The sequence below is a fragment of the Asterias amurensis genome, chromosome 5 (assembly GCF_032118995.1).
Source record: "Asterias amurensis chromosome 5, ASM3211899v1".
Classification (NCBI taxonomy): Eukaryota; Metazoa; Echinodermata; class Asteroidea; order Forcipulatida; family Asteriidae; genus Asterias; species Asterias amurensis.
The window spans coordinates 17,262,794-17,277,044 of NC_092652.1; the positions used below are offsets into that span (position 1 = coordinate 17,262,794).

The following is a 14,251-nucleotide window of genomic DNA, read 5'->3' on the forward strand; positions in this document are numbered from 1 at the left end:
TGTTTATGTCTGTAGGATGCCAACACCCGTTTCTGTACAGCCAAGCAGTCTAACACATCGGCCAGTAACCGTGAAGAGGTTCTATGTAAGCTGGCTGCGGCTCATAATGCATACATGGAACTCACTGCAAACCTCACAGAAGGAACCAAGGTAGCTGTACATTAGTGTCATTGTCAAGACAACACTAAAACACTAATATGAGCATCGTTGTCAAGACAACACTAAACACTAACATGAGCATCGTTGTCAAGACAACACTAAAACACTAACATGAGCATCGTTGTCAAGACAACACTAAAACACTAATATGAGCATCGTTGTCAAGACAACACTAAACACTAACATGAGCATCGTTGTCAAGACAACACTAAAACACTAACATGAGCATCGTTGTCAAGACAACACTAAAACACTAATATGAGCATCGTTGTCAAGACAATATTAAAACACTAACATGAGCATTGCTGTCAAGACAACACTAAAACACTGACATGAGCATCGTTGTCAAGACAACACTAAACACTAACATGAGCATCGTTGTCAAGACAACACTAAACACTAACATGAGCATCGTTGTCAAGACAACACTAAACACTAACATGAGCATCGTTGTCAAGACAACACTAAACACTAACATGAGCATCGTTGTCAAGACAACACTAAAACACTAACATGAGCATCGTTGTCAAGACAACACTAAAACACTAATATGAGCATCGTTGTCAAGACAACACTAAACACTAACATGAGCATCGTTGTCAAGACAACACTAAACACTAACATGAGCATCGTTGTCAAGACAACACTAAACACTAACATGAGCATCGTTGTCAAGACAACACTAAAACACTAACATGAGCATCGTTGTCAAGACAACACTAAAACACTAACATGAGCATCGTTGTCAAGACAACACTAAACACTAACATGAGCATCGTTGTCAAGACAACACTAAACACTAACATGAGCATCGTTGTCAAGACAACACTAAAACACTAACATGAGCATCGTTGTCAAGACAACACTAAAACACTAATATGAGCATCGTTGTCAAGACAATATTAAACCACTAACATGAGCATTGCTGTCAAGACAACACTAAAACACTAACATGAGCTCGCTGTCAAGACAACACTAAAACACTAATATGAGCATCGCTGTCAAGACAACACTAAACCACTGACATGAGCATCGTTGTCAAGACAACACTAACACACTGACATGAGCATCGTTGTCAAGACAACACTAAAACACTAATATGAGCATCGTTGTCAAGACAACACTAAAACACTAATATGAGCATCGTTGTCAAGACAACACTAAACCACTAACATGAGCATCGTTGTCAAGACAACACTAAACCACTAACATGAGCATCATTGTCAAGACAACACTAAACCACTAACATGAGCATTGTTGTGAAGACAACACTAAACCACTAACATGAGCATCGTTGTCAAAACAACACTAAAACACTAATATGAGCATCGTTGTCAAGACAACACTAAAACACTAATATGAGCATTGTTGTGAAGACAACACTAAACCACTAACATGAGCATCGTTGTCAAAACAACACTAAAACACTAATATGAGCATCGTTGTCAAGACAACACTAAAACACTGACATGAGCAACGTTGTCAAGACAACACTAAAACACTAACATGAGCAATGTTGTCAAGACAACACGAAAACATTAACATGAACAACATCGTTGTCAAGACGACACTATATCACAAACATGAGTGTTGTTGTTAAGGCAACTTTAAAGCACTATATCTTGAGCGTCAATTATTGAGCACAACACTTGAGTTTGAATAAAGAATTTCTGCCTAGGAGACAAAAAAACCCAAAACACTAAAGCACTATCTTGAGCATTGTTGTCAAGACAACACTAACATGAGTATCGTTGTCAAAACAATACTAACATGAGCATCGTTGTCAAAACAACCCTAACAAGAGTATAGTTGTCAAGACAACACTAACAAGAGTATCGGTGTCAAGTCACTACTAACATACTTATAGGGCATGGTTTTCAAAACTACACCAACACACTAACATAAGCATCAGATAGCTGTTTCTCTGCCTTAGACAGTCTTAGTGTAGTCAAATCTAAAGCCTGTTGCAATAAGCTGGTCTTAGAGTCTGTGATGAGTAGTGAAACACGAACAAACATCCTTCAACTTTGTTAGGTACAAGGGCTGCCATTTTTCATGACGCACTGACAACGTCAACAAATTTCAAATCATTGGCAACCAGCCTTCATTTGCACCTGTCGAGGGTTGCATGAAGTCCAGAGAGATTCTCTACTAGTTTTAGTTAAGAAATTTGGTGACAATTTGGAAAACAAAAACTTTGGGACGAAATTAAAGACCAAGTCAACATTATCAACCCTGCTGTAAGAACACACGAAGACATCAAGAAAAAAATGGAAGGATTTAGTAGCGTTGTAGGGCTCTTTGCATGAATTAAATTATCAACAACTCACAGATGTAGGGCCATGTTTAAACTCAAAACAATTGATTATAGCCAGCTCAGCGCAGGTTAAGTTTTGAAGACTCACTATTCATTAAAGACCAGCCGTCGATTTCACCAAACTCTGCCTAACTTAGGACGGGGTCAGTGCCGTATCAAAATACGTAGAACCCATTGAACCCATCCTTAGTTAGGGCGGGTTACTCGTCCTCACTCGAGTTAGGATTAATCCAAGCGTTTCGTGAAATCGGCTGCAGGTTATTGAAATGAGTCTTTAATTAAAGACTGTCTAAGCGTATGTTGAGTTAACCGGCTATAGACCTGATGCTGATCAAAGTCCTTTAATTTAACCAAATCATGTGATATTTATAAACACCAATCACAACTTGTTGCTCTTTCCCTCGCTGTCCAGTTCTACAACGACCTGACCCAGGTGCTGGTCCGGTTCCAAGGAAAGGTCAGCGACCTCTGCTTTGCTCGCAGGACGGAAAAGGAGGAGCTCCTGAGGGACCTGACTCAGAGTATCGCCAACCAGCCGTCATCTCCTCCCCCTGTCACCCCAGCGCATCACACCCAAGGTGAGTAGATTAATCACATCAATAGAGGGCGCTGTCAGCTACATGTACTGGAAAAGTGACTCATCAGCAGAGTTAGGCTGAGTTCGAGTTAGCAGCTGCGCCTACGGCTACTGCTGTTGCTAAGGGTGTTGCTAAGGACCTCCTATACCTCAGTGTATGATGACGCGGAAATCTAGCTGTAGCTGTGTCCCCAATTTGGATTTGGGCTTATTTTATGTTTTGGTTGGTGCACCTTTTCCATTGTTGATATTTGGATTCGGGCTTATTTTATGTTTTCGTCGGTGCACCTTTTCCATTTGTTGATTTAAACAAAGTGCGCCTGTCGGCATGGCCTGCCGAATGTTAGCAAAACTAAGTTAGGACTAGTCGTCCTAAGTTAGGACTAGTCCTAGTCTTAACTCTGTGTGAAAGCGACCCCTGCTCTTTGATCTACATGTACTTGTCTAGTGCTGAGGACACTGTTTCCAATAACTCTGTGAAATCTTAACCGAAAGACGGAATAGGGGTTAGGGGTTACCGAAAGGTGGAAATGCCATCATTTCATCATACCTCCTTAAATTTATCATCCTAGTTTCAGACCTTTCTTGTCAGCAATGACTCTTGCCCCTAGTTAAGCGTGGTTGGTATTGCTACAAGGATTTGCCGTAATCCAGTTTATGGAGAGATTGCTTTACCAATAAGGGCTCAAAACTTACACTAGACCACAAGCCTGGAGCCAATGGTTTTAGAGTCGGGCCAGTAAACTCACAATGGGATGATCCTGGTGGTCTTTTTAATTTTTTTTATTTGAATAAGATATTTCATTGTGTAATATCTTTGTGGGATAATCTTCTCTGAATGCTTGTTCAACTCATTTTGATTCTGGTACTGTAATTCTGAGCTGCAATCCATACAGTCTTGTAGAATTTCCCCCCCCCCCCCCCCCCCAGTAAACTCACAATAGGACAATCCCGGTGGTATTTTTATTTTTTTCATTTGAACAAGACATCTCTATGTGTAATATCTTTATGGGATAATCTTCTCTGAATGCTTGTTCAACTCATTTTGATTCAGGGCTTGTCAGATAAATTATGGGCCAGTAAAAATGTTGAGCTGCAATCCATGCAGTCTTGTAGAATTTTCCCCCAGTAAACTAACAATGGGACAAGCCCGGTGGTATTGTTTGTTTTTATTTGAATAAGATATTTCATTGTAATATCTTTGTGGGATAATCTTCTCAGTGCTTGTTCAACTTGATTAGATTCTGGGCTTGTAAAAAAGATAAATTATGGGCCAGTACAAAAATTTGAGCTGCAATCCATGCAGTCTTGCAGAATTTTCCCCCAGTAAACTCACAATGGGACAAGCCCGGTGTTATTGTTTGTTTTTATTTGAATAAGATATTTCATTGTAATATCTTTGTGGGATAATCTTCTCAGTGCTTGTTCAACTTGATTAGATTCTGGGCTTGTAAAAAAGATAAATTATGGGCCAGTACAAAAATTTGAGCTGCAATCCATGCAGTCTTGCAGAATTTTCCCCCAGTAAACTCACAATGGGACAAGCCCGGTGGTATTGTTTGTTTTTATTTGAATAAGATATTTCATTGTAATATCTTTGTGGGAACATCTTCTCTGATTGCTTGTTCAACTCATCTTGATTTTTGTCTTGTGAGATAAATTCTGCAGCCGATTTCACAAAACGCTAGGATTAATTCTATCTCGAGTTAGAAAGAGTAATTCGTCCTAACCTAAGATTATTCCTAAGTTGGGAAGAGTTTGGTGAAATCGACGGCAGGTCCAGTATATGTTTTGAGCTACTATCCATTCGGTCTTCCCCCCAAATTTGAGCCCTGCTCGTACAGGCGCTGTAAATATGCAGCTGTGAATGTTTGTGTTATTGGATCGTAACGATGTCTCCCACCATGCATGTTTGTTTGATAGAGGCAGCCCGATGCTCATTAACTGATTTCCCGTCCCATCCCATCCCAATTGACAACTCTTTGTCACCCATCCTGCTTATCTACCGCTGTTTCATGTACTCTTAAAAGCCACTGGACACCTTTGGAAATTGTCAAAGACGAGTATTCTCACTTGGTGTATCCTAACATATGCATAAAATAACAAATCTGTGAAATTATTTTGGACTCAATTGGTCATAGGGGTTGCAAGAGAATCATGAAAGGAAAAAAAACATTCTTGTTGCACAAATGTGTGTGCTCTCAGATGATTAGAAAAGGCTTCAGCCTCAAATTCTTTTAATATTTTAGTGAGAAATACACCCTTGGAAGTTGCAATTGTTTTTACCAAGCCTATCTAGCAAGGTTGTAGCTACACTAGGGCAAATTGTATGCCGGCTAATTTTGTCGAGGGCGGGTGTATCTAGTGCAGCGAAGCACCTCACGACCAGGGTCTAGGGGCCTGCTTATGGGCAGTGGACACTAATGGTAATTGTCAAAGACTAGCCTTCACAATTGGTGTATCTCAACATATGCATAAAATAACAAACCTGTGAAAATTTGAGCTCATTCGGTCTTCGAACTTGCGAGATAATAATGAAAGAAAAAAACACCCATGTCACACGAAGTTTTGTGCGTTTAGATGGTTGATTTTGTGACCTCAAGTTCTAAATCTGAAGTCTTGAAAATCAAATTCGTGGAAAATTACTTGTCTCTCGAAAACTACAACACTTCAGAGGCAGCCGTTTCTCACAATGTTTTATACTATCTCTCTCTCCCCGTTTCTCATCACCAAGAAAGGTTTTATGCTAAAAATTATTTTGAGTAATTACCAATAGTGTCCACTGCCTTTAAGGGGGCCCTATAGGGTTCAAGGGACAGCGTCTTCCCAAGCTGACGGGTTTGTGCTGTTTTTTATTGCTTTTATGGGCTCCCCAGGCTCTCTCCTGCTCATATTTGTGCCATTGTCAGAGGCAAAAACAGGTGCAGTAGCACAGCTGATCTTTTGAGGTCCCTGACTAAACGAAAAGTATGGGTGCGTTCGTTTAGCTTCCCTGGGTCGACCCCGGTGTGTGGCGTTTTTTTTTTTCCAGGATGAACGTGGGTAATTATCTGCACTGTTCGTCCTGGAAAAAGAAAACGCCACACACCGGGGTCGACCAAGGGAAGCTAAACGAACGCACCCACTACTTAAAAAAATTAACAAACAATAATATATACATGTATCATGCTACATATTGAGTGGGCGAAGATATTTTGTTTCAGCAAAACGAAAATCTCGCCCTCGCAAATTACCAACTGGCACGTGACCAAAAAAACACAGTTTTCAAAGAAGTCATAAATAATGTCAATCTAGTAAAGCAGTTTTTTTTTTCTTCAATTATCAGAAGACAGGTTGAGTATTTGTGGTTTACAGAAAATAACTTAAATTACATTTGGTATGAAGACTGATTGACAGAGTTTGGTTATCTGAAAATAAATTGACAATCTGTGGGTGTTAGAAACTTAGTTGAACGATGATACTTCGCGACACCCCACGCCAAAATCAGGCATTTCTTGGAAATAGTGAAGTGACACATAAAGTATGAGCCTTATTATCATTAGTATTGATGGCTAGGATTAATAAAAATTGAACCGAACCACTGTGACTCAAAAGCCTATCAAACCAAACTCGAAATGTTTAAACAAATAATTGCTAAACAGTATAAGAGAAATTTGGAAATATTGAAAAATAAATTAATAAGCACGCAGCAAAGATGTGATTTGGTAAAATGTTTTAATATTTCGGTCCGTAGCAGGATAGTGAGCGATCTGCAAATGACACAGCATGGGTTCTGGGCATATTAAACTTGGGAGAAGATGTATATGATCTAGGCTGTCTGCATACTGGTTGCAGCTGTAGTTAAGTTAGATATGTATGATGGTGACTGTTTATGAAGAGCTTTGTACACAAGAAGAACAACTTTGAATTTGATTCACTGTTGTATGGGGAGCCAGTGAGGAGTAATGAGTTCCGATGTGATTGAGTTTCAGTGCAGTCAGTCAGTCACTATGTCAGGCAGCTTGTCATTTGAAAGAATGCTTTGCATTTTGTTGTGACTGGTAATCTTTCTTATTGTCAGCAAACTCGTTTTGTGGTTAGGCAGTTTTTTGCCTCATGAAGTTCCTACCCACTGAGGCCTTCTTGGTGAACCTGAGCATCAATGTCGTCAGTGCAAACAGTCAGTCATTCTGTCATCAGTTCTCTTACTAGTTTGATACCCCTAACCCTTAGGCTGAGGGGTGGCGACAGCTAATCTTGACATCACCATCTTTGTCTGTTAGTCTCAGCTCTGGGATCTTCCCTGTTTTGATCTCTGAGCCTCTCTAGGGACTTAGTCCAAACTCCTGGTTCTGGATCTGCCTCCAGCCGATGGGGCTTCTGAATTTGTCAAATTAGAAACTTTGTGTTTCCTGCACGCGGATAGCTTCAAATGGTAATCGGAACCTAAACTTGGATCAGAGATGAAGAGCCAATTTCTTAAAGGCAGTGGACACTATTAGTAATTACTCAAAATAATTTTTAGCACAAAATCTTACTTGGTAACGAGCAACAGAGAGCTGTTGATGGTATTAAATATTGTGAGAAACAGCTCCTTCTGAAGAAACGTAGTTTTTCAGATAGAGGTAATGCCTCACTCAAAACAAACGAGTTGCCCAAGAAATTTTTTCCCTAAAGCAAATATTTCATTGTAACAGTTACAACCAATTGAAATTGGTGTAAATTCGGCTCCCAATATGTTTTGGCTACGCAAGACTTTTCGGTGCTTGAGAAATTTTGTTTGCTGAATGGCTTGACGAACTTAAGCCTAGGTCTGTCAAAAGGTCTTGATGTGTAATAATGCCCTAGGCAAAGATGCAAGTATGGTTCACTGACCTTAACTTAGGCATCATAATTGGAATCGTGGACACGACCTGAGGCCCATCCAATTTGTTAAGACACGAGTCCAGGTTTTTATTTTTTAGGGGCCTGGATTGATTGAATATTTGCCCAGGTCAATTATAATCACTTTGTTTGTGGCTGTGGCTGGATGACTGAAAACACCTATTCTTTAACACTATCACTGTAGGCTTTAGCCATACATGTAGCTGAAGTCGCTTGAATCAGATATGGCTTAACTCTCATTTCACCAAAAAAGAAACAGGCTGCTTTTGCCCTCCCTCAGCGGGCAATGTCGGTGGCTTTGGGTAGGTTACTTCCTAATCACTGCAAAGGCCTGTTCTTCAATATTGTATCTGCAGCCGAGTGTACATAGCCTTGGTACAAAACCAAGAAGTTCGAAAAGGGCAGGGCCCAATTTGATAGAGCTACATAAGCACAAAAAGCAGCTAAGCACAACAAAAGTATGCTTACCAGAATAAGGTTACAAGCTGAACTACCATATGACGTGCACAGTTTGTGACTGGACTGCTCATTTCTGCTTAGCAGACATATGTTAAGCAAAATTTTCTGCTTTAAAGTACAGTGTAGATCTATGAACTTTGGTCCAGTTGTCTTTTATTCGGACACATCCTTTGGTTACATTAGTACACATTTACTGCCATGCATCCAAGATTTCCTTAAAAGTCTTGACAACTGTTCTGGCAGGTGTAGCCACGGTTCACTGAGAACCTTATCTAGACTTAATATTGGAATCGAGGGAATGACTTGAGGGGGGCCATCTTGTCTACATTTAGAGCCATGAGTCATTGAAAACGTTGTGGATGAGAGATCAAATGTCTGCTCGGTTCATGACGGGTGATATTCATCTGCTTCTGGTTGTGTTCAGGCTATTACTCCCCTCAGACCCTCCATGCTCAGACTAACTCATTTTGTTGTTTTCAAGGGTTTTTGGTGTCTTTGTTTTCTCCGCATGGACTGAATGAATGAATAAATAAATGAATTGTTTTCTGTGATCACAGTCTCAAACCATGATATTAACTTAAATATTTTTACATGAGTCAGACTCAGAAGTACTTTTTTTTTCTTTCAAGTTTAACAAATTTTTTGGTATTATTTTGAACATGTTCGTCAGTTTTCGACCAAGGACAGAATGTTGAGGCTGAATATAATACGCCTACTGGATGTGAAGGTATACAATCAACCATCACCTCAGTTGCCAAATAATTGCTCAGAGCCACATTAATTTTTGTCCATTTGTACCACGCTTCACTCACTTGCTGACACCCCAACCAGAGCACAAATTTTCATTTTATAGTGTGAGTTCTAGTCATTCATTCATTTTTCAATCACAAATGTTTATTTCCATGTTATTCAAGGATAAATTTTCAAATTTAATAGGATACAAATGGTGAATGCTTTTGAATGCAATGGTGAGAATATTTTCATGAGTTGAAAGACGGATTGTTATCAAAACTTGTGACGTGTGTGTGTTTGCGCACATGTCTGCTCGGGTGCCGATTTAACATGCATTGCAAACGCAGTGCACGACATGGTATCATAAATCCTGCGCCTTACGTGAGAATGCACGCATATGCACGAAAGACGCAAGAATACAACCAGTCCCTATCCAACCCCCCCCCCCCCCACTGTTACCTTCCTCTTTGTTCATTGCAAATGCAGTGCATGACATGGTATCATAAATCCTGCGCCTTACGTGAGAATGCACGCATATGCACGAAAGACGCAAGAATACAACCAGTCTCTATCCACTCCCCCTCCCCCCACTGTTACCTTCCTCTTTGTTCATTGCAAATGCAGTGCATGACATGGTATCATAAATCCTGCGCCTTACGTGAGAATGCACGCATATGCACGAAAGACGCAAGAATACAACCAGTCTCTATCCACTCCCCCTCCCCCCACTGTTACCTTCCTCTTTGTTCATTGCAAATGCAGTGCATGACATGGTATCATAAATCCTGCGCCTTACGTGAGAATGTACTCATATGCACGAAAGACGCAAGAATACAACCAGTCCCTATCCAACCCCCCCACTGTTACCTTCCTCTTTGTCCATTGCAAATGCAGTGCATGACATGGTATCATAAATCCTGCGCCTTACGTGAGAATGTACTCATATGCACGAAAGACGCAAGAATACAACCAGTCCCTATCCAACCCCCCCACTGTTACCTTCCTCTTTGTCCATTGCAAATGCAGTGCATGACATGGTATCATAAATCCTGCGCCTTACAAGAGAATGTACGCATATGCACGACAGACGCAAGAATACAACCAGTCCCTATCCAACCCCCCCACTGTTACCTTCCTCTTTGTTCATCCCCTGCTTTCTCTGTGTGTGCTTTCATCTTTATCATCTTTTTCCACTTGACTGGTTTGGTTACACCGGTATTCCTGTGTATGATTGTAGTGTTGTCAGCTAGCCTTCGAGAAAGACTTTGTTAGTGTCGAAATGTGCGGCCACTAAGAATGGTTTTTTTCCTCCAGAATACAAACAAAATAGTTAATTTGTTGAGAGCTGCATTATTTCATGAAAATTACAAGTTAATGAGGACTAAAACGGCATAAGCACGAAAAGACAAAGCTTATGAGCGGAATGACTTAATTATAAATTAAAGATTCTACCGACAGAAGAGATAAGTGTTATAACAAGTGCTGTGATCTTGCCTCTTTTGGAATAGCGCTATAATAAGCACTGTTTAGTATTATTATTTTGTTATTAAAGCCATTATACACTTTCGGTAAACAGTATTGTCCAAGTCCCACACTTCGTGTATCACAACTTATATATAAAATAACAATCCTGTGGAAATTTAGGCTCAATCGGACATCGGAGCCAGGAGAAAATAACGGGAAAACCCACTCCTGTTTTCGCGCGTTTCGCCGTGTCATGACATGTGTTTATAACAAATCCGTAATTCTCGTTAACGAGAATTTATATTGTTTCACCGTTTTCTCAAAAAGTAAAGCATTTCATGGACTAATATTTCAAGAGAAGTCTTTCACCAATACCTTCTGTAAACCCTGTAAATTATTTGTAAATATGTGAACTTTTTTTTTTTTTTCTGTACCGAAAGGGTCCAATGGCTTTAACATCAACAAGAAAGTGAAAGGTTTATGTGTGTCAACAAATGTCTAGCGAGAAACGTAATCAGACTACAAACTGACAAATCAAAAAGCAAAGGGAGTAACTGTATATAAAGACATGAGAAGGAAGTGACATGTTTTTTATGGAATGATCTTGAGTCATAAGACACATTATTTTCAGCAAGGTTCATTCATTCCTTTTGTTTTCAACAGAGCTATCAGTTGATACCCCATGTACATTATTCATCTAATTATACAGCCCTTTGTGTGTGTGTAGAAAAACAGGGAGTAACATTCAATATTTTGTAAGAGCTTTTGCTAAGAGTTGCATTGCTTGATTTCTCACCAAAAGACAAAAACGGTTTATAAATTTGTTCACTGAGCTAGCTTTGACAGATGACAGAAGATGGTGTTACAATTATAAAAAAATAAAACAAAATAAAAAAAGCCCATAATACAGTATGCCAGTATGCCACGCATTATGCACAAAATACTTGTTCATTTGTTGTACATTGCTGCCAGTAGCTGGTGATAGAAGGGGCCTGACAACAGCTCAACAAGTTGACCTGACAAGACCGGACTCAAACCCACACGCTGCTTCAGCTTGTCAGAAGCACCAAAGCTTGAACCCAGTAGCCTTTTTGAGGTATGGTGGCAACTTTAGGAGTGCACTGTTTGGTTTGGGTGTTATGACCCAATTCACCTCATCATCAGAATAATCTTGGATGTGCCCTATCGGTGGGCAATGTCCTTGTGCGTTATTCAGTGAAGTGCGCATTTTTTGGTGACGCAGCATTTACATGTAAACCTATTGCAACCAAAATGGTGAGACGTTCGCGCAAGGGGTCAATACAGACAAGTTTACCTAACCAAATAGTGTTGCATAGTGTCCATTATATACCTCATGTATAGAATCCTCTAATCTGATTGGTTAAAAATGGAGTCGGGGAAATAGCTATGCCCCCTTTTTCTATCAAGCTGACGTCATAGTGACTATGCCCGGGGCATAGTCAATTGACTATGCCCGCTCTGAAAATAACACAACTATGGTGTGTATAATGTACGACTAGCGTTCCGTGTCACAGCTTGACCTTTCTTCGCGGGCGACCTTTCACCAAATAGTCAGAGTGTTGTTGATTAAAAGAATCCTTATTCCGTATATAAAATGACTGTTGACTGCTTAATAATCGGGGAACAGTTAAAATTATAGGCCCTCGGTGATGTCCAAACCATGGCTATGCCCTCAACTTCGCTTCGGGCATAGTCATGGTTATGCCCTCAGCTATGCCATGAGAAGGAAGTGACATGTTTTTTTATGGAATGATCTACAGCCCTTTTTGTGTGTGTAGAAAAACAGGGAGTAACATTGAATATTTTGTAAGAGATTTTGTTAAGAGTTGCATTGCTTGATTGTTTCACCAAAAGACAAAAACAGTTTATACTGAGCAACCAAATGAGCAGCATAGAAATATTGAGATCAGCCTGATTCATACTTCCTGCGAATGCTGATGCAATACAAACTTTGCCGTTACAGCTCCGTTATCGCTGCAAATATTTCGCACTGTGTCTCTTCCAAATTATTTATTGTGAAGATGTGGCGTCAAAATCTGAATCGCATTCGCAGTTATGAACCAGGCTTGCATGTAACTCTTTGCAGATCTTGTACTCAACAAAGCAAGCACTTTTTTGTTCATCATTGACTCAGCGATTGTTAGTTGACATATAAATAACATTGAGGTAACTGATTCATCAGTAGGTTTCAAACTGTACTCTTCATAAAATTGACTTGTCCGTTGATGTCTCTATTGCGCTGACAAAGACTGCACTTATTTATAAAGAAAACTTGTGTTTTGCTTGCAGGAACAGCTGCGAGACAACCACCACCACGCCCAAACCAACCCCCGACCCGCCCTCAAGCCCCTCCTTCACAACCTCCTCCAGCACAAGCCCCTGCTGCACAACCTCCTCCAGCACAAGCCCCTCCTGCACAAGCCCCTCGCCCCCAAGCCCCTCCATCTAGTGCTCCTCCTCAATATACCCCAGGCACCCCACAATCAACATACGCCCCTGGGTACCAACCCACGCCTAGTTACGCCCCTGCCGGGGGATTCGCCCCCATGCCTACACCCTATAACCCATACGCAGCCCCTCAGCAGCCCCAAGGATTCGGCAACCCGTATCAACAACAGCCCGGCGGGCAGTATCAGCAGCCCCCTCCTCAACAAGGTGGGTATCCACAACAAGGCGGGTATCCACAACAGCCCGGTTATCCACAACAGGCCGGGTATCCACAACAGCCTGGATATCCACAACAAGCTGGATATCCACAACAGCCATCAACTCCTCAGCAACCAGGCTACAACCAATATCAGCAACGGTAAACTAGTGACCGATACACTGTCGTTGGTATCCACAACAGGCCAGGTATCCACAACAGCCCGGTTATCCACAGCAAGGTGGACTCACAGCCATCAGCTCCTCAGCAACCAGGCTACAACCAATATCAGCAACAATAAACAGTAGTGACCGATACACTGTCGTTGGTATCAACAACAGCCCGGGTATCCACATCGGCCCGGGTATCCACAACAAGTTGGCTTTCCACAGCCATCAGCAACCATGCTACAACCAATATCAGCAACGATAAACATGCAGTGACGATACGCTGTCAGTGGTTATGATTCCCTTGATGTATGACGCTGCCAGTGTAAGTCTTGGATTGACTAATTTCCTGTTGAATTATTAGCCACAATCTTTTTTCTCAAAGGGCCTTTGGTGTTGACCATCATTTTGTTGGTTACTTGAAATCAAACACTGCTTTTCAATTGGAAGCTTTTGGCTGTGGCTACATACATGTATACTTCAAACGTTGGAAAGATTGCAAAATTGGATATGGACAATTCCCAAATTATTGACTTCACCCCAGCAATGTTTAATGATTTGTCGAAACACGGAGTTCAAGACTGATCAGAATACTAATGGACTTTGTACATATCATGTTTTATTAATTAATTATTGCCAAGCGGCTTCAAACAGCAAGCAAAATTCCTCATAAGATTTGATACATTTCCATTAAGATGTAAGTGGTGAGGATTGTACTGTTTTTATCAGAGATATTTGACCTCGGATACTTGTCCAAACTTGCTTATTGTTCATGAAACGCTAGGATTAATCCTATGTCAAGTTAGGATTGGTTCAATGCGCCCCGACTTGCAAGTTTGTCATGGCGG

General features: G+C 40.7%; 1 protein-coding gene across 4 annotated transcripts in view; it reads left to right on the top strand.

Annotated features, from left to right (window-relative positions):
- The window catches only part of LOC139937689 (programmed cell death 6-interacting protein-like), a 35,023-nt gene extending 21,098 nt beyond the window's left edge, over nucleotides 1-13,925 (top strand). Inside the window, exons 12-16 of one of the 4 annotated variants that reach the window (XM_071932958.1) lie at nucleotides 16-150; nucleotides 2,889-3,054; nucleotides 9,046-9,102; nucleotides 12,882-13,376; nucleotides 13,512-13,925. In XM_071932958.1, the coding sequence (XP_071789059.1) occupies nucleotides 16-150; nucleotides 2,889-3,054; nucleotides 9,046-9,102; nucleotides 12,882-13,376; nucleotides 13,512-13,537 (879 nt within the window). In that variant the 3' untranslated portion in view covers nucleotides 13,538-13,925. Of the gene's footprint in view, nucleotides 1-15; nucleotides 151-2,888; nucleotides 3,055-9,045; nucleotides 9,103-11,546; nucleotides 11,668-12,881 lie in introns of all 4 variants that reach the window. The other 3 variants (XM_071932960.1, XM_071932957.1, XM_071932959.1) reach the window with 3 other exon arrangements.
- The last annotated feature ends 326 nt before the right edge of the window (nucleotides 13,926-14,251 follow it).